This window comes from Sminthopsis crassicaudata, chromosome 2 (assembly GCF_048593235.1).
Source record: "Sminthopsis crassicaudata isolate SCR6 chromosome 2, ASM4859323v1, whole genome shotgun sequence".
Lineage (NCBI taxonomy): Eukaryota > Metazoa > Chordata > Mammalia > Dasyuromorphia > Dasyuridae > Sminthopsis > Sminthopsis crassicaudata.
This window is the reverse complement of record NC_133618.1, coordinates 531524642-531550230: the sequence shown is the minus strand read 5'-3', so window position 1 is coordinate 531550230 and position 25589 is coordinate 531524642. Positions and strand designations below refer to the sequence as shown.

The 25589-nt window shown below is 34.2% G+C and overlaps 1 protein-coding gene across 3 annotated transcripts in view; it reads right to left on the bottom strand.

Moving 5' to 3' along the window:
- Positions 1 to 550: 550 nt before the first annotated feature.
- The window catches only part of CCNB2 (cyclin B2), a 37784-nt gene continuing 12745 nt past the window's right edge, over positions 551 to 25589 (bottom strand). For 2 of the 3 annotated variants that reach the window (XM_074294652.1, XM_074294653.1), the window contains exons 2-9: positions 21310 to 21438; positions 21110 to 21223; positions 7077 to 7247; positions 6822 to 6980; positions 5581 to 5817; positions 4833 to 4973; positions 3734 to 3844; positions 2267 to 2545 (exon numbers count right to left, since the gene is read on the bottom strand). In XM_074294652.1, coding sequence (XP_074150753.1) covers positions 2435 to 2545; positions 3734 to 3844; positions 4833 to 4973; positions 5581 to 5817; positions 6822 to 6980; positions 7077 to 7247; positions 21110 to 21223; positions 21310 to 21438 — 1173 coding nt within the window. In that variant the 3' untranslated portion in view covers positions 2267 to 2434. Of the gene's footprint in view, positions 1710 to 2266; positions 2546 to 3733; positions 3845 to 4832; positions 4974 to 5580; positions 5818 to 6821; positions 6981 to 7076; positions 7248 to 21109; positions 21224 to 21309; positions 21439 to 25589 lie in introns of those variants that run through there. The other variant, XM_074294651.1, reaches the window with a different exon arrangement.

The following is a 25589-nucleotide window of genomic DNA, read 5'->3' as shown; positions in this document are numbered from 1 at the left end:
GCTACAAACAAGAAAATAAAAATCAAATACTTGAGATTTTTACTCTCCTGAGAGAAAAAGATGTGTGAGCATGGAGTGTTAAATAACCCCACTTCATTCGGTGGAAAAGGCAAGAAAGGAAGCCCTCAGGAGCAAGCAAAACAGTCAGGGAAACTATAGTGTAAGTATTGCCATTATACAATGATTACCCTGACCAGCTTCTAGAACAGGAGCAATTGTTCACTTTTATAAACTGCTGTAAGCTGCCTTCTGGGTGTAAACCTATATCTGTTAATTACAGCCAGAAGGGAAAAGACTGTAGGGTGACCCTGGTTCTCCTCTACTACTGAGAACTGGGGAGGTAGAGTAATTTTAAGAGTTCAGAGATTTCTGTAGCAATGTGATAAAGGGAAGTTCGCAGGCTATGTGGAAGACAGATCTGAAGTTTCCCTTTTCTTTGTACAAAAGACTTCCAAGGACAAGCCATAAATAATTTTCCTCAGATCGTCCAGGGTGATCAGGCTCTGGTGAACTAATTCATAATAACTAAACTGACAAAAGACTCAAATATAAAGCAAAATGGAAATTTATTGATTTACAGAGGGAAACACAGATATAATATACCTTTCCTGGTGGAAAAGTCTACTAGAAAAATTAAATTACAGATCAGAAGGTTGTTTGGTGAATGGAAGATCAGAGTGAATAAAGGTTGACAGTTCTAAGAAATATTTTCATCAAGATGAGAGAGGTAGGATCGATCTTCATTTTCAGGATATTTGTCCTAGAACAACCTACTCCTGCCCTGGACAGTATGCTAGAGACCTTCCTCTTTCTGTGTTCCAAGCAGAGGATCACCATTCTGTTTGTACTTTTCATTATCACACTCCTTCTCTTCATTTAAATATACTTTAACAACCTAGATTGTTTCCAAGTTTATAATTTATTTACACTGATTACATTTTAGGTACATTGCCTCACACACACACACACACAAAAATATATATATATACTATGAAAGGACCTTTTATTTCTATATCCTGAAACTAAATTAGTCCTGAGACAGACTAAGTAACATTGTATAAAAAATGTTTTTGAATAACCTTTAAGATATGTTTCATTTGACAGTCTGCCCATAAAATTGATCAGTACAACATGGAGAGCAGTATCAACAATGGCTAGATAAATAATCTTTCTTTGATTAAAGACCTTTTAAGAATAAATGCATTTCCTGATCACATACATTTTCACTTGGCAGCAAGAAAGTTGCTATGGTATTTTCTTACCTACTTATGGTTTTTGACAAGTTAAAAAAGGAAGAAAGTGACATTTTAGATTTTTAAAGTCTCCATAAGATTTACAAATGATATTCACTTCAACTGAACCTTCAACTTGCCACTGAAAGCTCAAATGGTTTTGATCTGCATAAACTAGAAAAGGCATTGGAGAGCATGCCCAAGTCAGAACTCTAATAACCCTTATCTACACAAGCATAATTATTCCCCTTTTTGATTCAAGAACTAAGGAGGGAATCTTTATTTTGCGATTAAAATAAGAAAGAGGGCTTTGAAATTGTTAGAAGTCCATTCTTGGCACACGGAATTTCGCCTATTCATATTTGTGACTCTGGTGTTCATACAATCACATTGCCACAGTAATAGAAAAGTACCAAACTTATTGATTACATTCCCAAAGTTCATGTTAAGAAGTTATTTGGAGCTTAGAAAGTATTCCTGTAGAAAAGATATAATTTAAAAAGTGGTTAGTATATAAATCTTTTAACAAATATTACTGAGAAACATTATTCTAAGTTCCAAAGCTAAAATGTGCAAGTAATACATTTCCCTTTTGCAAAAAGGGAATAATGCCCATAATCACTCTGTTGTATCTGCTAGCTATCCAACACATGAGAAACATAAAAGCCATTCATTCCCAACTCACTCCAAAAAAGCTTCCTGAATACTTTCCTCCTAACTACTCCCTTATGCTAGCCATTTCTATATGTAAAATCAGAAAAAATTAAGCATGCCTAACTGAAATCTTCCTGCTTATTCCATCTTGAACTGATCAATAGCTATGCCAAAAGTCTGTTCACATATAAATTTTTTTTTAAAAAATTCAAACCTTTATCCTATTTTCAAAAGGTTTTGAAATTTGATCATCTTTCGGAGAATAAAAGGAAAGTTTGTATCACAGTTACTCCTTAATTTCTGTGTATAACAATACCATATCAAAACAAGTTTACAATGATTGAGCATTAAATTCTGAGGGAAAATATACACAAGTTTCCTTAAGGAAAATTATGGTTTTATTTTTCCTCAATATACATTGAGAAAATAAAATAAAAAGGTTCCACAAAGTAGGCTGAAAGATCATGTACAAAAGCAGATGTGCCAAATGAATGCCAACATACAAGACTGAGTGGACTGAGGATTCTTCCAACTTGAGTCCAATTATCTCATGATCTTCCCAATAAAGGTGAAGCGAGGTCTTGGACAATTTTTGAATTTAGCTGAGGAATGGTGCTGATCTTCATGAGTTTGCTACTTGCATATTTATTCTTGATGGCCTAAATGATTTCAAGTGAAATAATGTCAAGATGTTAGTTCTGGTCATTTCCAAAAGCAGCTGATAAAACATAAAAACATGACCCAACATTGATTCTTCAAAGAGGATTATTATCTCTTGAGAAGGGGAGATGTGGAATCTCTAAGATGTAAGACAATAGTCATTTTTGTGGTGATTTATTTATAGTTACTGTTATTTAAAAATGTTATTGTTTAACCCTCACCACCACTTCAGATTCACCCTGTGAGCTCAGTAACACTAAATATTCTTGGTTCCTCCCATATTTGTTAATAGAAAGAAAAAAGACTACATATTGTTAATGGAGATAAAGTATTTTGGGAATCCAAAGAGTAAAGTTTATAGACTGAGGAGATAGTTTCAGAACTGTCCCAGTAAGCAATAAAAATCAGCAAGCTAATGATCAATAGGTCAAAATCATCTAGGCCCTGGATATGACTTACTAGCACAAACGAGACCCTAAAAGGGACAACATTCTGCCCCACCAGTGCCTAATCTAGTCAATCTAATCTAATCAATCTCACATCCAGGAAAAGTGATTCTGGACTTGAGGCAAGTAGCTCTTTTCTTTGGGTAAATGAGAAGATAACAAGAGGCCTTCTAAAGAAAAGGTTCTTGTTATGAGGAAGACAGGCTGCAATGTATCCATACAGACAGTAGAGGGATCCACTGACTTACTTTAAGGCAGCCACACAGCTCTCCCAGCTACTTGGAAAGCCTTCCATAAATATTTCTGGTTACTTATCCTACATAATCCCATCTTTCTTTTGATCTTTTCTTTTAGAAGCTCAAGATGGTAAAGTGGTAAAAGGATAAATTAAAAAAATAAATAAATAAATAAATAAAATAAAAAAACTGGAGGAGACTCTTAGAAAACTAATCAAAACCTCTTGTTCTGGAGGAAACTGGAGCTTAGTGAGGGTAAATGTATGTGCCCAAGGTCACATAGGTAAGTGGAGGCAAAGTCAGATTTCAAAACTAGGACTTCTGATTTTGAATAATGAAGTATCCCTCTTATGAAACTAACTCTAGTAAGTCCTAAATATTTCCAGAGTACCACCCCAAAAACTGTATTACAAATACATAAAAAACCTTTTGTAGGAATTGCCTTCCATATCTACTGAGTAAGCCATTTATTTAACAATCCCAAAACTGAAGAAATAATACTTACAATAAATTTTGTCAAGTTTTCATTTACTTTTACTATATTCTTGGCCATATGCTGCATCACTTCTAATACATCATTCTCTAAGTAGCCAGTATAATACTGTTGCTTTAGGCTCTAGAATATACAAGTAGAATAAAGAGGTAAGTGATGGCCTTAAGAAAGGAAATCTGTTACACTTCAACATCTTAGAATAGCTCATTTTACAAAGACAGTTTAGGTGATTTTCTTAAACAAGAATCTCATCATTAAAAAAAATAGTTCTTTAACACTGATTAATATGATCAGATTGTCTGCTTAAAGACCATCTAAGCTTATGTCCCTCAGCTTATTAGGACTATGTTTTCACTCTGAGGTCCTGAACTAAGTGAAATTTTAATATTTTTAAATGAATTGATTCTTTTCAAAGAATAATATAGAACTATTTTTCTATAAATAAAGCTTTCATCTTAGATCAAGTATGTCATGTGGAGCAAAAATTAAAAGGCAAGGTAGAGTTATGCTGAATCCCCTTACATAAGAAGTATCCCTATTTCTATAGCTGAAAGCTGAGGTCTCTTGTCCTGTGTCTCATTACTAGTTAATGTACAAGATTTTATCTGAAAAGATTCAGAAATAGGAAATAAAATGTTGCCACAAGCACCCACCCATTGAACTAAATAAAATGTTACCCTACAAGGATTTTTATTCTACTTTACTTAAGGCATAGTAAACAAGACACCACTAGACCAAATAAATAAAATTCATTCAGCTAGGCAGACTGGCTTTCAGTTTATGAATGTTATTAATAGGACTTATCAATTCAGAACTTAAGATAACTTCTTAAAAGCCAAAATTCATACCTTCATCCATAGAGTAAATATAAACTATGAAAATTATGCAGAAGCAAAGAAAAAAAGCAGGACTTTTGAAACAAACTAATGAAGCATAATGAAAATTTGAAAACTAACAAATGTATATTCCAGAAGGGCAGTTACACAAAGTTTGAACCAAGTAAGCTGAAATAAGCATACCCAGGAAAAAAGAGTTGCCACTTTCCCCCCACCTCCAATCATTGGGAAACCCTAAACTGTATCAAAAGCTTCTGAAAAAATTCTGCACTCACCCATTTCCCTTGACCTAAAACTTTCTGAGACAAGCAAGAAGCAGCAGCAGCAATTTGAGAAGGATGATAATGCACCATGTCATAATCAACAATCGTTAGCTCCATCAGGTATTTGGCTAAGGTATGCTGTTCGGCATCTGCCTGTGAAAGAATCACATTTATTATAGCATCAGGGTTGTTAACTTCAAAAAAATCAGTCAAGTGAGAAACCATGGTATAGTGAATAGAGGACCAACAACTAGGACAAAAAAAATCCTTCCTCTTTGAAAATACTGACTGTGTTGTAAAATGTATGGGATTACTTGTCATGGGGGGGGGGGGGGGAGTGGAGGGAGGGAGGGGATAATTTGGAAAAATGAATAAAAAAAAAAAAAAAAAAAAGAAAGAAAGAAAATACTGACTGTGTGACCCTGGACAAGGTTCTCCTCATGGTCCCTGGTAACTCTAGAAAATTAATATTACAGAGTAGCTATATAACCCCAATGAAATTGAAAAATTAAAAAATAAATAATCCAGAGTAAAGCTATACAGACATACCACCCTTGCTGGGTACTGAAAACTATTGCATGTTCTACACAAAAGAGAAGCAATGGAAAACAAAGGTGAAGACACTTCCTAGTAAATTTATAATTTCCTATCAGATAAATAGAGGTAAGGTAGTGTGTTATTTTAAATGTCAAAATTAACAGTGAAAATAACAGTTATTCAAAATCTTAATTGGTAGTTGCAGTAAACTGAAGACCCTTACCTCACCAGCTTTTGATGCTCTTCTTAAGAAATGGAGTGGAAGTGGCCGGCCCAATTCAAATTTCAATTCTTTCAGAATCAAAATTTCCATTTCTCGAATTTGAGAGCTAGTATATGCATTATCTGTGATATAAACAAAGTCCTCAACATTTGGAGAGAATATCTCCTCATACTTGGAAGCCAAAAGCAAAGCTGTAACTCCAACCAACTGAAGTGTCTTCCGAGAGACTGGTTGAACCTACATGAACAATGTTTTTTCTATTACACACAAAACAACAAGAGACCAAAGCCTCCCTCACACATTTCCAAACCCTGCAAATTATCAAAAAGGATTCTAGAATCTAAGACACCCAAGTAGAACAGACAATGGGGAAAGGGACTTCTCAGAAGTGAAGATTTCCTACTCATTCCCCAAGGTGAATCAAGCTGGGATACTGAGAGTTAAGCCTGAGGTGGTTGTCCCTGCCCTCCTGGAAGGTGATGACTGGGGATAAAGGAAAGAAGTTTTCTTCATTGTTGCAACCCTCAGATCAGTCCATTCCCCTGGAGTAAATCATATTTATAAGTTATGGGGAAAAAAGAACATGCTACAGGGGAGAAAACTCTTAATATATAAATATTGCAGTCAAATATGCTATAACCTTTGGAATTACTTTTAAAATTATGATGTGTTTAACTTAATTAAAACTAAATAAAATGTGGTAGCATTATTCATCTGTTTTGTCAAACTGAAATTTCGCAGGTCATTTTTACCCCAGCAAAGGATCATACAATTTGATCAAAAAGACATATGTATAAAACAGCTCAGTGGCACAGTGGATACAGCACCAGCCCTGAAGTCAGGAGGACCAAAGTTCAAATCTGACCCAAGACACTTAACATTTCGTAGCTGTGTGACCCTAGACAGGTCACTTAACCCCAAATTACCTCAGGGAAAAAAGACGTGTCTTCAGGTAAAAAAAAAAAAAAAAAAAAGATTCAAGTTGTTTGGATTATTACTTTAGGTCAGAGTAAAAACTTCCAAATTTCCTTAGCTAAAGTTTTCAGGCCTCATCTTTAAAAATTAGGAATGGAGATCCAAACTTGATCTCCAATTTAGCAAATATTTATTAAGTGCCCACTGTGTATAAGACACTATATAAAATTCAGCTTTCTTTCCAGAAGCAGATACATAAAAGATAACAAACTAGCTCAAAGACATTAACAAAATCATTTATATGAAATTTCTAATATAATACCTACTTGTAAGAAACGATCCATGATAGCAATACACATATAAAGAGTTTCCTGCAGAAGGTGAAATTTGGAATGGACTTGTACCAACCAATCAACAAGGATTGCACGCATCCGCCCATTGATGTCTTTTCCATCTAAGAAATGTGGGTTTATAGATTGCTGAACCTGTAAAATTTAAAAATAATAACTATTGTCATCTGTTGCTATAGATACATTCCTCCAAAGTAACACAATATTCTATATATATATAAACAATTCTACCTCAAGTTGTCTCAGATACTGGTAAATATCCTTCACATAGTCACTACAAAGCTGAGGATTCTCCCCATCTTCACTATCAATATCCTCTATCTTGCATAATAGTGCATTAGAAAAAGCTTGACACAGATCTTCTTCCTTCATAGAAACATCCATAGGGGTTGGAGACAGACCCTAAAACAAGAGAAATTAAAATTATATGGTGCACAAAAATAAAATGTAAAAATTAAAAAAACAGATTTTACATTTCAAATCTTAAGAGGATTTTGTTGTTTTTTGAAACAAAAAAAGGAAGAATACCTCTTTTTTAGTTCAAATTGAAAATATGTGAACGAACAGTAATGGCATAAATCAATTGCAATAAGTTTCCATGATAAGGTTGAATCATTCAGGTAATTGTTTGCTGATGATTGTTTTTAAAGTTACACCAGAAAACTGGAAAATGTCATCAAAACACCTGGCTTCAGAGACTACCAACATAAGAATCCAAATCAAGATTAGTAGCCTCTGCAGGTAAAGAAATAATGTTATCTTCTGTTAGACTAAATCATTCTAAACTGAGAAATAACTTGAATCTGAAAGATCAGGAAAATTTGCTTTTCCTCTTCCAGTATAAAGATAAACAAGAGGAGGAAATAGCCTGTATAACCTAATATTTTAACTCATATGCTAATCTAGTTGGAATTCTCTTTTATCAAGAGATTAATACAACTATCATTTTTTTTAACTGAAATTGCATATGTCTAGTTGAAATTTTAAAAATAAGTAAAGTGATAAGTATGACCTAGACCTTTAGCTACCTGACATAATGCTTTTATCTAAGAAAGGTATAGAAGAGGCAATATAGTATATAGAATAGCAACATAAAGTTATGAATAATGTTCATTACTTATTATTTAAATTTAGCCTAGCAATTTAACTGTATCTTAAAGCTCAACAATATTTTCATTCATTTTATGACAACATAAAAGAAATACTAAACATAAAAATCAACAGTCCACTATTTTTCCATTAAGAAAACTTTAGCTGAAAATGCTATTTATCTTACACTTTAAAATATAGTAGCAAAAGGGCAGCTGGGTGGCACAGTGGATAGAGCACCAGCCTTGAAATCAGGAGGACCAGAGTTCAAATCTGGTCTCAGACACTTAACACTTCCTAGCTGTGTGACTCTGGGCAAGTCACTTAACCCCAGCCTGGGGGGGGGGGGGGGGGAGGAATATATATATAGGCAAATCATACATACACCTGAAGGGCTAGTTATCATATATAAAGTACAATACGTTTTTAAGTCTTGATTTTTTCTTTTTTGGTCATACCTTGAAATAAAACATCTAATCTGATTTAAGCCAAAGTAACCTTAATTAACCACAGATATGTCCACAAAAGGCCCTTTTCAAATTTCTATCTCCAATATTTCTTCTCACACACTGTGTAAATAAGGAAAAATGAATAGTATACAGACTGACTTGTCTACCCCCAAAATAAAACTTAGACCCTTTTAAACTCAGACTTCTATTATTCTTGTTTTTGTTCCTCTAATCAAAAAAAAAAATCTCATTCAAAGGATGAAATTCATCTATTTTTGCCAAATGTGTGACTTTGGACACATAACTTCTCTAAACTTCTTTCCTCATCTGCAACATGGGAATAATAGGAGTTGCCCTTTCTCATATGAAGTGTGTAGTAATATTAACAGAGGTAATAATCCACTGATAAGCTGGTTATCCAGGAAATACTGGTTTAATTGTGGTTGAGTGAACTAACCTACCCCCCATGAAGAAATTTCAGTGGTGTCCATATATCAGATTTACAGAGTGTCCTATCAGTTGTAATCATTATGAAATTATTTTGTTTGATGTGAGGGGTCAACTACATTATCTTGAGGGTCCTTTCCACCTTTCTATCCAAGTTAATCAAATTCATGTCACAGGAGTGACACATCTTTATATGCTGATCACATCTCACATCTAAGTTTTTCAGTTACACAGCAAATTTTCTTGCTCAAGCTCAGAAATAATACAATAAGTTAGCACTACTGTCTATCTACCCAGGTTACTTATACCTTCGGAATCTAATACTTAACGTGCAACAAGAAAATTGGATTTACACACATATATTGTATCTAGGTTATACTGTAACACATGCAAAATGGATGGGATTGCCTGTCATCTAGGGGAGGGAGTAGAGGGAGGGAGGGGAAAATTTGGAAAAATGAATACAAGGGATAATGTTATAAAAAAATTACTCATGCATATATACTGTCAAAAAAAATTTTTTAATTATAAAATATAAAAAATAAAAATAAAAAATACAAATGTCACTGGGGAAAAAAAGAGTAATCTAGAAAGACAAAAATTACAAATGCAATACTTTTGACATAATAAATCAGACATTGAGAAAAAAAAAGAAATAATACAATAATTTCTAAAATATCTATTTTATAATGTTATATAGAAACCTCATTAAGAAAAGCAGCAGATACAACAAGATGACTACATAAATATATATACCTATATTGGATTTAACATATTTAACATGTGTTGGACTACCTGCCATCTAGGGGAGGGGATGGAGAGAAAGAGGGAAAAATTTGGAACAGAAAGTTTTGTAAGGGTCAATGCTGAAAAATTACCTTGCATATGTTTTTTTTTTCTTTTTTATGAATTTAACTTTTATTTTTTAAAAATATAATTTGTTTTCTGAAAAAGGTATAAAAGTTATTTACATTAAATTATAATTATTTTTTGGCTACTTTAGGTGACAGTACTGATTTCTGCTAATCAGAGAATGTAGGTGCTTCTGGAAGATCATGTCAACCAGTTATAGTTAAAAGTGCTTTTGAAAGGCCAAATTTGAGTATAAGAAAACTAGCATACTAATTCAAATGCATTCTGGGAGATGATTGAAATGAGTAAACTATCAATCATCTAAGCCCTGCTGGTTTTTTTGTTTTTGTTTTTGTTTTTTAACAGCAATGAAAAAAGGCCCCAAAAGGTTAAATAGTCCAATGTTACAACATCAAGTAAAATGATAGAGGATTTGAACACAGGTCCTCAGCTACCAAATTCAACATTCTCCATTTGCTTAGGTTTGCTTTTCAAATATAGCAAAAAGTTGTAAGAATATTACATATACTTAGTAGTTATTGCTTATTATTTTTGATTCATTAATTATCTGATTTATCACAACCTCATTTGGAGTTTTCTTGGCAGAGATACTGGAAGTGATTTGCCATTTCTTTATCCAGCTCATTTTACAGATAAGGAAACTGAGGCAAATGGGTTAAGTGAATCCCACAGCTAGTGGGTGTCTGAAACACTCAGGTCCTTCTGACTCTAAGGCCAGCACTCTGATCGACTATGCCACCTAGCTTACCTGATTACTATGAAGCAAATAGGAGTATAATACAAGAAAATTTGCGAAAATAAAAATAAAATATGATAGTTTTGATATTAACAGATTTTTCCTTTAGTTATTAACATGGCTCTATGTATACCACATTGAAAAAATTGACTAAGAGCCATTAGAAAAAGTTGTCTATTCCCCAGGGGCTGCTTTTTACATTTTTACAATTAGAACAAAAAGAAATTACTGGGAAAACAAGTTAATGAGATGTTACTAACAAAAGGATAGAACAGATTCTCAACTTGAAGCCCAGGAATAGATAAGAGATATATAAATTTATTGTCACTAAAAACTAGCATTTCCTTCTATTACAAATGAAGGCAACAAACATAATAAGGGATCCAAAGATTTCACCAGATTACCAATAGGGGCCGTGATAAAAAAAAAAAAAGTTTGAAACTCCAAATCTACAATGATTTAATCCCACTACATAAACTAGAAAATTTCCTCATGAAGGCATCAAAATAAATGAAGGGACTCCAATCATAAGCCTCCAAACAAAGCTTCAAGGAATACCAAATTGAACACAAGTTCATCAAGAATTCCTATAAGAGCTGAAGAAAGTTTAAAAAAAAAAAAACTTTTTTTTTTTTTAATTAATTAAGAGCAGTAGAGGAAAAACTGGGGAAAGAACTGAGAGGTACGAAAGAAAATTACAAAAATATAATTAACAGCTTGCTTTTTTTTAAGGCACAAAAAATCCTAAAAGAAATAACTACTTAAAAATCAAAATTGACCAAATGGTTTAAAACAAAAAAACAAAAAACACCTCACTGAGAACAATAACTCTTTAAAAATTAAAATTGGTCAAATGGAAACTAATAATCCCATGAGACATCAGAAAATAATAAGTCAAAAGACCAGAAAAAAAAAAGTGAAATATTTCACAGGAAAAAGCTAGAAAAATAGATCAAGGAGAATTTAAGAATTCATGGTCTGACAGTCATGAGCAAAAAAAAGAACCTTAAGATAGCATTTCAAGAAAAATATAAAGGATTGAATTGAGAGATTAAGGACTAAAGGAGTAGTAAATTAATAAAAAATTAATATTCCTACCATACTCTACTTTGCTTAAATCAGATTTGTAGAAATGTATACATTTCTATGTTTTAGGAAGAACATTAATAAGCTGAAAAGTTTCTTCCTAGCAAGATTAGTGAAAAGGGTTCCATTCATAAACCTTCAGTCATGGTCAACTTAGGAATTGGGTTTGGAAAACAAGTGTGGTATGATGACTTGTAGAGGGCTGGATCAACTGCAGAAGGCTGGATCAATTGCAGAGGGATGAAAAGATGTACTTGAATCTAAGACAGCAGAGTACTTAAGGCTAAGTGCCTATTCAATGTAAGATAATGGTTCTATAAACATATACTTAGATGATATGGTAATGTGATGGCTCTCCTCATAATTGGGCCTACTGAATGTGGTTCCCTGAGGTAATCTTAGGGAAAGATTGGAGGACTGAGGGAGAGGGTCAGAGATCTCTGCTGCAGTCTATACAGCAGGGAAGACTTCAAGCTCCAGAGTCCAGGATCCATTTTTGACAAGCTGTATGGCAGCTTGCCTGCCTCCTCCACTTCTCCTAAAGACCAAGGACTTTGACTGATTTTGACTCTGACTGATCCTGAAGCCCTCCAGAGAGCTAGCCCAGAAATTACAATAGCCCTCAAATATATGAAGGGCACACTCCAAACAAACAAAATCGAGGAGAAGAGCCAACTTCTAGATATATGAACATGGATGACAAAAGTGATTAGGATAAGAATGAGGAACAGAACTAGCCCAGATTGGCTGTAACATCAAGTATGGGAAGATAAATTGTATAAAATAAAATTGGAAAGATAGATCAGAGATAATTTGGGGTGGAACTTAAATGCAAAGACAAAAAATCTTTAAGGAAACTTGTGCCCAAAAAAATTAAAGGATTTGTCCAAGACCCTACAACTAGTCAGGAGAAAAAGCTAGATAGATCTCCTGACTGTCAAATCCAGGACACAAAACTTCCTCTAACATGTTTCTGCTTAAATCAGATCTGTAGAAATGAGTTCGTTTCCATATTTTAGAAAGAACATTAATAAGCTAAAAAGTTTCTTCCATACCACAGCAAGATGTAATGAAAGGGACTTCAGCCATGTTCAGTTGAACTAGGCTTGGGGAAAAAAAAGTGTGGTATTTGATAAACCTCAATCTGTGTACATGAAGGGAAAAAACCCAGCTTTCTCCTTGGCCTCATTAACATTTTAAGAAGAAAGATGGGTTTTTTCCCCTTATGTTAACATAAATGCCAGGAGGAGTGGGAGAGGATACACCGGAGGTGAAGAATAAAACCCCAGAAAGCTAGCTTCTCACAGGACCCAGCCACCCCCACCCCCACCCAGAGTGACTCAGCACATTCTCAGAGCCTCAGAGCACAGAGGCAATAACAGTACAGCGATGGCTGTACTGTTATTGCCTCCCTACTGTCTCCCTCAGTCTAGAGGAAGCTCAGTAACAACATCCAGCCCCCCCCCAAAAAAAAAAAAATCAATTGTTTTTCTTGTCAATTTGTTTTTTTCGATTCACGCTCTGACAAAATGAATAAAAAATTTAAAAGGGCTCTAACCATTGACAGCTTCTGTAGGGAGAGAGAGCAGACTTCAAATACTGAGGAGACCAAAAGCAGATGGTCTCCAGAGGAATTACCTAAGGGGGATATGAGCTGTTCCTTAATACAAAAGACTCTCATAGAGGAAATCAAAAAGGCTCTCACAAGAGAAATAGAAGAAAAATGGGAAAAGGAAAGGGAAGGTTGGCAAGAGAGCCTGGAGAAGTCATCCAGAGTGGATAAAGAGATGAAATCATTGAGAAATAAAATTAGTGAGCTGGAAAAAGAAAACAGCTCTCTAAAAAATAAAATGCATGAAATGGAAAAAAATTCCATAGAAGAAAAAAACTCAACTTAAAAACTCAATTGGACAATTACAAAAAGATATAAAAAAAGTGAGTGAAGAAAATACATCATTGAAAATTAGACTCGAACAAGTAAAAATGAATGACTCAAGGAGAAACCAAGAAGTAGTCAAGCAAAACCAGAAAAACGAAACAACTAAAAAGAATGTCAAGTCCCTTATTGGAAAGACAACAGACCTGGAAAACAGATCCAGGAGAGACAATTTGAGAATGATCGGACTCCCCGAAAAATGTGAGGAAAAAAAGAGCCTGGACATTATTTTCCAGGAAATTATCAAAGAGAACTGCTCAGACGTTTTGGAAACAGGATAAAATAGACACTGAAAAAAGGGACCCTAAAATCAAAACGCCAAGAAATATATTAGCCAAGTTCAAGAACCATCAGATTAAGGAAAAAATACGGGAAGCTGCTAGGAAAAAGCAATTCAGATATGGAGGAGCCACAATAAGGATAACCCAGGATCTATCAGCATCCACATTAAAAGAACAAAGGGCCTGGAACATGATATTCCAAAAGGCTAGGGAACTTGGTATGCAGCCAAGAATAACTTACCCAGCAAAAATGAGCATCATTTTCCAGGGAAGAATATGGACATTTAACGAAATAAATGAATTCCATCTATTCTTGATGGAAAAAACCAGACCTACACAAAATGTTTGATCTTCAAATACAGAACTTAAAAGATTTCTAAAAAGGTAAAAAGAAATCTTGAGAACTATATTTCTGCCATAAAGATATGTAAAGAACACATGTATAATTTGTCCTAGAAACTAGAGGGGGAAAGGAAATTATATCATAAAAAAGTGTAAAGTGGTGGTACTACATCTCATGAAGAGGCAAAGGTAACCTATTATATCTGAGAGAAAGAAAAGAGGGAGATGAACATAGTGTGTATCAATAGACATATTCAATTTATGGTAAAACTTCTTCCACTTCATTGAAAAGTGAGAGGGAAGGAGGAAGCTAAGGGGAAGGCAATACAGAAATTGTGAGAAAAAGGGATAAAATAGGAAGAGGAAATTTAAGGTGGGGGAGGGATACTAAAAAGGGAGGGCTGTGAAAAGCAAGTGGTGCTCACAAGTTTAATACTGGGTAGGGGGGTAAGAGGGAAGGAAAGGAGAAAAGCATAAGTAGGGGTTAACAGGATGGCAAGCAATATAGAATTAGTCCTTCTAACCATAAATGTGAATGGGGCAAACTGCCTCATAAAGAGGAAACAGTTAGCAGACTGGATTAAAAGTCAGAATCCTACTATATGTTGTTTACAGGAAACACACCAGAAACAGAGTGATACATTCAAACTAAAAGTAAAAGGGTAGAGCAGAATCTACTATGCTTCAGGTGAAGCCAAAAAAGCAGGGGTAGCTATCCTCATCTCAGATCAAGCAAAAACAAAAACTGATCCAATTAAAAGAGATAAGGAAGGGCATTATATCCTGCTAAAGGGTAGCATAGATAATGAAGCAGTATCAATATTAAACATATATGCACCAAGTGGTGCAGCATCTAAATTCTTAAAAGAGAAATTAAGAGAGCTGTAAAAAGAAATAGACAGCAAAACTATAATAGTGGGAGATCTCAACCTTGCACTCTCAGAATTAGATAAATCAAACCACAAAATAAATAAGAAAGAAGTCAAAGAGGTAAACAGAATACTAGAAAAGTTTGATATGATAGATCTTTGGCGAAAGCTAAATGGAGACAGAAAGGAGTATACTTTCTTCTCAGCAGTTCATGGAACCTATACAAAAATTGATCATATACTAGGACATAAAAAAACCTCAAAATCAAATGCAGTAAGGCAGAAATAGTAAATGCATCCTTTTCAGACCACAATGCAATTAAAATTACATTTAATAAAAAGCCAGGGGAAAATAGACCAAAAAATAATTGGAAACTAAATAATCTTATACTAAAGAATGATTGGGTAAAACAGCAAATCATAGACATAATTAATAACTTCACCCAAGAAAATGACAATAATGAGACATCATACCAAAATGTGTGGGATACAGCCAAAGCAGTAATAAGGGGAAGTTTTATATCTCTAGAGGCCTACTTGCATAAAATAGAGAAAGAGAGGGTCAACGAATTGGGCTTACAACTAAAATTGCTAGAAAACGAACAAATTAAAAAACCCCAGACAAACACAAAACTTGAAATTCTAAAAATAAAAGGTGAGATTAATGAAATTGAAAGTAAAAAAACTATTGAATTAATTAATAAAACTAAGAGTTGGTTCTATGAAAAAACCAACAAAATAGGCAAACCCTTAGTAAATCTGATTAAAAAAAGAAAGAGAAAAAGCAAATTGTTAGTCTTGAAAATGAAAAGGGAGAACTCACCACTAATGAAGAGGAAATCTGAACAATAGGAGCTACTTTGCTCAACTTTATGCCAATAAATTCGATAACTTAAATGAAATGGAAGAATACCTTCAAAAATATAGCTTGCCCAGATTAACAGAGGAAGAAGTAAGTAGTCTAAATAGTCCTATTTCAGAAAAAGAAATAGAACAACTATTAACCAACTCCCTAAGAAAAAATCCCCAGGACCAGATGGATTTGCATGTGAATTCTACCAAACATTTAAAGAACAACTAACTCCAATGCTATATAAACTATTTGAAAAAATAAGGGACTGAAGGAGTCCTACCAAATTCCTTTTATGACACAGACATGGTACTGATACCTAAACCAGGTAGATTGAAAACTGAGAAAGAAAACTACAGAACAATCTCCTTAATGAATATTGATGCTAAAATCTTAAATAAGATATTAGCAAAAAGACTTCAGAAAATCATCCCCAGGATAATACACTATGATCAAGTAGGATTTATACCAGGAATGCAGGGCTGGTTTAATATTAGGAAAACTATTAGTATAATTGACCATATTAATAATCAAATTAATAAAAACCATATCATCATCTCAATAGATGCAGAAAAAGCATTTGATAAAATCCAACATCCATTCCTACTAAAAATGCTTGAGAGTATAGGAATAAATGGACTATTCCTTAAAATAATAAGGAGCATATATTTTAAATCGTCAGTAAACATCATATATAATGGCAATAAAGTGGAACCTTTCCCTGAAAGATCAGGAGTGAAACAAGGTTGCCCACTATCACTATTACTATTCAATACAGTACTACAAACGCTAGCCTCAGCAATAAGAGCCAAGAAAGAGATTCAAGGAATTACAGTAGGAAATGAGAAAATCAAACTATCACTCTTTGCAGATGACATGATGGTATACTAAGAGAACCCCAAAGACTGTGCTAAAAAGCTATTAGAAATAATTCAGAACTTTAGCAAAGTTTCAGGATACAAAATAAATCCACATAAATCCTCAGCATTTTTATACATTACCAACACAATCCAAGAGCAAGAGATACAAAGAGAAATTCCATTCAAAATAACTATCAATAGTATAAAATATTTGGGAATATATCTACCAAAGGAGAGTCAGGAATTATATGAGCAAAATTACAAAACACTTGCAACAAAAATAAAGTCAGATTTAAATAATTGGAAAGACATTCAGTGCTCTTGGATAGGCCGAGCAAATATAATCAAGATGACAATACTCCCTAAACTAATCTATTTATTTAGTGCTATACCAATCAGACTTCCAAGAAACTATTTAATGACCTAGAAAAAATAACAAAATTCATATGGAAGAATAAAAGGTCAAGAATTTCAAGGGAATTAATGAAAAAAAAAGTCAGAGGAAGGTGGTCTAGGTGTATCTGATTTAGAACTATATTATAAAGCAACAGTCACCAAAACCATTTGGTATTGGCTAAGAAATAGACTAGTTGATCAGTGGAATAGGTTAGGTTCACAGGGCAAGATAGTGAATAAAAATAGCAATCTAATGTTTGACAAACCCAAAGATCCCAACTTCTGGTTTAAGAATTCATTATTTGACAAAAACTGCTGAGAAAACTGGAATTTAGTATGGCAGAAACTAGGCATGGACCCACATTTAACACCACATACTAAGAAAAGATCAAAATGGGTCCAAGATTTAGACATAAAGAACAAGATCATAAATAAATTAGAGGAACATAGAATAGTTTACCTCTCAGACTTGTGGAGGAGGAAGGAATTTGTTTCCAAAGGAGAACTAGAGACCATTATTGATCACAAAATAGAAAATTTTGATTACATCAAATTAAAAAGGTTTTATACTAACAAAACTAATGCAAACAAGATTAGAAGGGAAGTAACAAATTGGGAAAACATTTTTACAGTTAAAGGTTCTGATAAAGGCCTCATCTCCAAAATATACAGAAAATTGACTTTAATTTATAAGAAATCAAGCCATTCTCCAATTGATAAATGGTCAAAGGATATGAACAATTTTCAGATGATGAAATTAAAACTATTTCCACTCATATGAAAGTGTTCCAAATCACTATTGATCAGAGAAATGCAAATTAATACAACTCTGAGATACCACTACACACCTGTCAGATTGGCTAAGATGACAGGAACAAATAATGATGAATGTTGGAGGGGCTGTGGGAAAACTGGGACACTGATGCATTGTTGGTGGAGTTGTGAAAGAATCCAACCATTCTGGAGAGCAATCTGGAATTATGCCCAAAAAGTTATCAAACTGTGCATACCCTTTGACCCAGCAGTACTACTACTGGGCTTATATCCCAAGGAAATACTAAAGAAGGGAAAGGGACCTGTATGTGCCAAAACGTTTGTGGCAGCCCTTTTTGTAGTGGCTAGAAACTGGAAGATGAATGGATGTCCATCAATTGGAGAATGGTTGGGTAAATTATGGTATATGAATGTTATGGAATATTATTGTTCTGTAAGAAATGACCAACAGTAGGAATACAGAGAGGCTTGGAGAGACTTACATCAACTGATACTGAGTGAAACGAGCAGAACCAGGAGTTCATTATACACTTCAACAATGATCCTGGTATGAGGATGTATTCTGATGGAAGTGGATATCTTCAACATAGAAAAGAGCTAATCCAATTCCAATTGATCAATGATGGACAGAATCAGCTATACTCAGAAAAGGAACACTAGGAAATGAGTGTAAACTGAGAGCATTTTTGTTTGGTTTTGTTCCCAGATTATTTTTGCCTTCCGAATACAATTCTTCCTTTGTAACAACAACAACAATAACAAAATTCGGTTCTGCACATATATATTGTACCTAGGATATACTATAAGATATTTAATATGTATGGGAATGCCTGCCATCTAGGGGAGGAGGTGGAGGGAAAAAATTTGGAACAGAAGGAAGTACAAGGGATAATGTAAAAAAAAATTTACCTATGCATATGTACTGTCGTAAAAAAATGTTATAATTATAAAATTAATTTAAAAAAAGGAAAAAGAAAAAGAAAAAAAAACATAAGTGGCAAAATATTGTTGTAAGTGACTTTGCAGGACTACAATATTTTGGCACTAATATTAATTTAAGGTTGGCACACAAATTTCCCCCATTCTGAAGTCCTCATGGGTCAGTTTATACTTTCAGCAGAGTTGTATCCATTACAAACAATACAAATTGCATTTTATTTGTTTTGAGATTAAAAGTAAATATGATCCTAACATCAGCTCAAAGCATGACAATGAAAACTGGCTTTGGAATAAAAGGAACCAGATTCCCAACTTTTCTGGGCCTCATTGATAAAATGAGGAGTGATTCTTTTTCAGGCCTAGATCAATAATCCTATGATCTTAAATTACCTCAAATACCACTACTGGCATAAAGAACCAATCCAACCATTCTCAAGAGCAATTTGAAACTATTCTCAAAGGGCAACTAAACTATGCATACCCTTTGATGCAGTAATAACACTACTAGGTCTGTATCCCAATGAGATCATTAAAAAGGGGAAAGAACTCACATGTACAGAAAGTTTTATATTAACTCTTTTTATGGTGGCAAAGAATTAGAAATTAAAGGGATAACCATTACCCAAGGAATGATTGAACAAGTTGTAACATATGAATATAATGGATCTAGTATATTGTTTTGTTCTGATACTTCTTTCACAACATGATTAATGTGGAAATACGTTTAATATGACTATATAAATATAACCTATACCAAAATGCTTACTGTCTTGGAGAAGGGGAAAGAAGAGAGAGAAGGAGAAAAATTTTGAGGTCAAAATCTTACAAAAATGAATATTGAAGACTATCTTTACGTGTAACTGGAAAAGTAATAAAATATTCTTAAGTAGGAAAAAAAAGTATCATCATTGAAGATTTTCTAGGTTTCTATGGTATGGAATGTTATCCATATGTTTATGTTTGCTATCTTTTAGCAAAGTGAGAATAGGAAAGAAAGTTTAATTTTCATTATTTGAAGTTGGGAGATCATGTGTCCTAGAAAATTTCCATTAATAAAGTACAGTTATTACAATGGCCCCCTTAATCTGGAAAACCCACATAAAATTTTTTGGCCCTATCTTCATACCAAAGAAGTCTGAATTTTTTTTCTTTTACAGAGTGTTTACAGTACCTTATAGCAAAATTTGGGTTGATATTACATAATATTATGTGTATATTTTATGCCTTTTTGAGTTTCTATAAATTTTCTGTATTGTCTGCTGATCTTTGCATGTCATCTGTGGCTTTCACAAAATTCCCGTTTAATTCCTTATGTCAACTTGCAATGTATTGAAACTGAGATGGGAAAAGTTATAATGTGGAAGGAATAATTGTATTCACAAAAGTAATTAATGTGGAAATTTTATTAGGCAATTAGAGTATCACTGAGAAAAAGTTGCTTATCCTTTGTTTTCCTGAATATCCCCATCTATAAAATGAAGATATTAATAAGACCATCCTCTAAGATTATTATAAGAATAAAATAAGATAATATTTATAAGGAATTCTGAAAAGATGAAAGTGTTATATAAATGGTAGCTATTATTATTAATCATGATCCTATTAATCACTTTTTTCTTATTCGTAAGAACTACCATCCAAAGTGTACCTAGCAAATATTCAGCATCTCATAAAAAGTTTGACATATTTGCAATAATACTTTGACTAAAATGCTCTAAAATGTAATAGGTGACTTTTTGTCAATTTAAATCACAAAACTTCTCAATTTGATAAAATATAAATTTGGTTTGTGTAGATGAAATAAATAGTTGCTTCGCACACAAAAAACATACTGGCACAAAGCAAGGATCTGGCTGTCAATTTCCATTTTTCTATGGGAAAAATTAGTTTCAAAGTAGCACTGACATGATGATGATGATGCCATAACACTTAAGAATTTATAAAATACTTTCTTCAAACCCATGTGAGATTGTCATAAAATAAATCAGAAGCAGAAAATCAGGAAAAAGAAGGATCATCAAGAAGATGAAGTAAAAGAAGTAGAGAAGCAGACAGGGTTAAGGGCACAATAAGAGGAATGTCAAAGGGCATAGGTGTAGTTAGTTATATGGAAGATAGGACAACACTACTAAAAGTTAAATAGATTAAATATTATCTCAGTTTTAGAAATGAGGAAATAACCAAAGTCACATTGCTAATATCAGAGTTAGCACCTGAACCTAGATATTTTGACTTCAAATCCAGAACTCTTATTTTTCTATATGTACTAAGGTACATATTAAAGAAAATCAAGTATTTTGGATAAAAATTAGCCAAGCTAATAAATATTATTCCTACCTTTGGAGCTAAAGTTTCCTTTGGCACTGGTTTTATAACAGCAGAAGGTTTTACTTCTTTCGTGACATTTGTGGCTTTGGGTTTTTTCACAAGCACTTTGGTTTTCTCAACTTTCTATGATAAAAAAGTTAAGGCATTAGTATTAATATCAAGGTTTTCTAATAATTAAAAACTATATATATACATAGTAATAAAATTACCTTAGCTACTTGTGTTCCCCTGGTTGTAACTTTATTTCCAATTTCTTCAAGAGCAGCTCTTCTAACAGTAACTTGCATTGTGGCTTTTGAATTAATTCCTTTGTTAACATCCTCCAAAGCACTAGACACCTAAAGAAAAAATCATTTAAAAATTACCCATGCATATGTATTGTCAAAAAAAAATTATAATTATAAAATTAATAAAAAAAATTTAAAAGAAAAAATCATTTAAGTTTTTGAGACAATGACATATTTGGCAATTGGCAATCATTAAAAACACTCCAACAAACTAAAAACTATGTCATTCTAAGTTCTTAAAAATAATAAGAAAATATTCCCCTTACTTTTTTGGAATTTTTTGATTATTTTGATTATTTGACTAAATGATTACTTTTTTTTTTTAATCTATGTTTAGTAAGAGATGGCATTCAAGGTAGGAGAAAGGTAGAAGATATTCAGATAAGAATGTAATATAAAAACAAAAGGCCAATAAATTTTTTTTTTCAATAGGAAAAAAGAAACTTTTCCTTTTCCATGTTAAGTTCCTTACATTGCAAGGATATTTTGAAGATTCAATAGGGTCTCCTCTGTAAGAGGATTTGAAGGCTTCATAGAAAAATGATTATGGAATATAGAACTTAAAGACATTTGTTACACATCCTTGGGATAGAAATGTTATTAATTTAAAGTCTTCCTTTTCAGAAACCCCATTTGGAAACAATATTAGGAAGCCATTCTGCTCCATTATTTAAAAGCAGGTATTACGGGGTTTTTGGGTTTTTTTTTTTAACATAATATTTACCAGATATATGCATGGGCAACTGCACAACACTGACAATTGCCAAACCCCCTGTCCCAAACCCTCCCCTTCCTCCCCTTCCTCCCCTCCCCCAAGATGGCAGGCTGACCAATACATGTCAAATATGTCAAAGTATAAACCAAATACAACACATGTATACATGTCCAAAAAGTTGTTTTGCTGTACAAAAAGAACCAGACTTTGAAATAGTGTATAATTAGCCCATGAAGGAAATCCAAATTGCAGATGGAAAAAAATAGAGGGATTGGGAATTCTATGTAGTGGTTCATAGTCATCTTTCAGAGTTCTTTTGCTGGGTGTAGTTGATTCAGTTCATTACTGCTCTATTGGAACTGATTTGGTTCATCTCATTGTTGAAAATGGCCACATCCATCATAATTGATCATCATATAGTATTGTTGTTGAAGTACACAACGATCTCCTGGTCCTACTCATTTCACTCAGCATCAGTTCATATGTCTCTCCAGGCCTTTCTGAAATCATCCTGTTGATCATTTCTTATAAAACAATAATATTCCATAACATTCGTATACCACAATTTATTCAGCCATTCTCCAATTGATAGGCATCCACTTATTTTCCAGTTTCTGGCCACTACAAAAAGGGCTGCCACAAACATTCTTGCACACACAGGTCCCTTTCCCTTCTTTAAGATCTCTTTGGGATATAAGCCCAGTAGTAACATAAGCAGGTATTACTTTATTACACTTAATTCTGCTTCTTATCAAGTCTTTCCAGGCACCAGAAATGTTTGACTTAAGTGGACCATTCAAAGTTACAGCACTTTTACAGCTTTCTTACAGAACAGTAATATTTAGAACTGAATTTAAAATGTCTGAATTTCTATTTTTAGATATCAAAAGATATATTCAATATTAATATTCAATAAAAACACAACCTCGTAAGCACAAACTGAATTGGTTCTAGACCAATTTGCTTAAGGAAAAAGAAAACAAAAACTTCATCATGATAAAGATTTACTTTAAAATTATTAAGTTACAATATCACTATCATCAGTTATTACTTCATAAAGATAGGTATGATGCTGGTCCCATGTGGGCTCAAAAAGCCTTTCAAGAATGGATTTTGGTAAAATGGCCAAGATATATTTCATACTTAGGAGAATCAAGCCAATTAGTATTCAGGAATTTTGACTATTAACAATGTTATAAAAATATATAAAAAGATGTACCAATTTTTCTTCTTTGCACAGATTAGAAAAACAGGTATAAGAAGATGGAACTTTGAATGTGACACTAGATACAATCCTGTCCTCAAGCTGGAGGGGATTTCAATATAGATATTGATGGAGGGTGGAACCAGATGACAAGAGAAATGCAGGGCCTTGCCTGAGCTCTTCGAATTCCCCTCCAAACAACTTTAGTGAATTTTGGAATGGCAAAAAAAAAAGTCTATAAAAGGTTTGGGGCTAAGCAAATTTCCAGTATACTTAAGAAATTGGCAGAAAAGGTATGTCACACTGGTGTGAGAGTGGACACACTGGTATGAGAGTGGAACTCAGTCAAGCACAGGCTTGTGCCAAGCAAGCCAGTATCTAGGCTTTGAGACCTGGTACAAGCCAGCAGTGTAGCACTGAGCCCCTGCATCAGGCAACCATTAATAGGCAACCGTTGGCAAGCAGCAAACACTGGGGCCAACTGGCAGCTTCCACAGGTCTTAACCTACAGATAGTAAGGGGTTGGAAAACTGGTCAGAAGATTATATTCTTTGCTGGAATGGAGTACAAGACTCTGTTGCATTGCCCATATATAGTTCCAAGTTGTAGTTCCAAGGTGAGAAGAAGCCCTAGCACACCAGAGCTTGTAGGAAAAGTAGAGCAGGGACCCTGGTCATAGTTCTAGGATGAAACAGAGTACTTGTGGTCATTCACAGACCAGAAGAACAGTAATACTTCTCCTTAGATCAAACCATCTTGAAGAACTGAAAATTTACACACCCACAAAACTAGCTCTGAAAACCTTGAAGCTTGGGACAGTGCTCACTCCACCTCAAAAGCAAAGCCCCACTTCACATCAAATTAAAAATCAAGAAATAAGCTGCAACAAGAAAAAGAACATGACCCAAGAAAATTTCTATGAAAATAGAGAAGTTCAAAACACAAACTCAGAAGAAGACAATAAAGTTAAAACAAGTATATGCAAAGCCTCAAAGAAAAATGTGACTTAGTCTCAGACCCAAAAAGAATTACTGGAAGCATTAAAATAGTATTTTAAAAATCAAAAAAGAGAGATAAGGAAAACCTGGGGAAAGAAATGGGATACAAGAAAATCATGAAGCATGGTAAAGAAAGCACAAAAAATAAAAGAAAATAACCTTAAAAAAAAAACCCAGAATTAACTAAATGGTAAAAGAAGCACAAAATTCACTGAAGAGAACTCCTTAAAATGAAGATTTGGCCATATAGTAAAAGATATATAAAAATTCAGTGAAGAAAAGAACTTTTTAAAAAGCAAAACTGGCCAAATGGAAAAGAGGTACAAAAACTCACTGAAGAAAATAATTCCTTAAAAACTAGAATTGGAGGGGCGGAGCCAAGATGACGGAGAAGAAACACACGACTCAGTGAACGTCCTCACTCCCTCACAACCAATTAGATAAATTAAGTCTCAAAATTAGCTCAGGACTGATAGATACCACAAGGACTGGAAGCACGACTTACCAGCTGAAGAGAATCTGGAGTTTCAACAGGAAAGGTCAGTTCTCAGGGGAGGAATAAGAAAGACCAGCACAGACGGTGGGGTAGGGGCACACTGCGCCCATTGCGCTGGGAAGGGCTCTGGGATCAGAGAAACCACTGAGGTAAAGGAATCTGGCACAGGCTGTTAGCTCTTCTCTGCTAATTATTTAGCAGTTCAGAAGAGAAAGCCAAAATATTTTAAAACTCAGATTAGATTTTCCCCGGACCCTGGGGGTGACTCAGTAGACTGTGGCCTCAGCTACCACCTGAGAATAGTTAAGAGATTGACAAGTGGGTGGATACGGCCCAAGGCAACACACACTGCCTAGCTTAGCTGGAGGGAGTGGAACTCAGCTCCAGGAAGTCCCAGAGAAGCGGAACCTTTGAACTAGGGACCGCGGTTTCTGGCAGACACTTCCAGTTTGAGCGCAGGGGCTTCTCACGTCACCTGCTGCAGACATCCACTCCCCACCCGGACACATAGGCTGGGCTTCGTGCTGTCTTCACTATTCTACGCCCTCGAAGCACAGTAGTGCTAATCACCTCTGAGGCACTTCCAGGGAGGGGGTGGGGAACTCTCTCCCAGAGCTCTCTCTTAGCGCGGGCGCAGGGGCCGCTGCATCCATCCGGTCTGGGAGGAAGCTGGTAAAGAAGTAAATAATTTCCTACCCCAGAGACAGACCCCAAAAGATTTTTTTAAGTATGAGCAAAAAAGCTAGAAAAACCATAGATTCCTTCTATACAGAGAAAGAGCGGGTATCC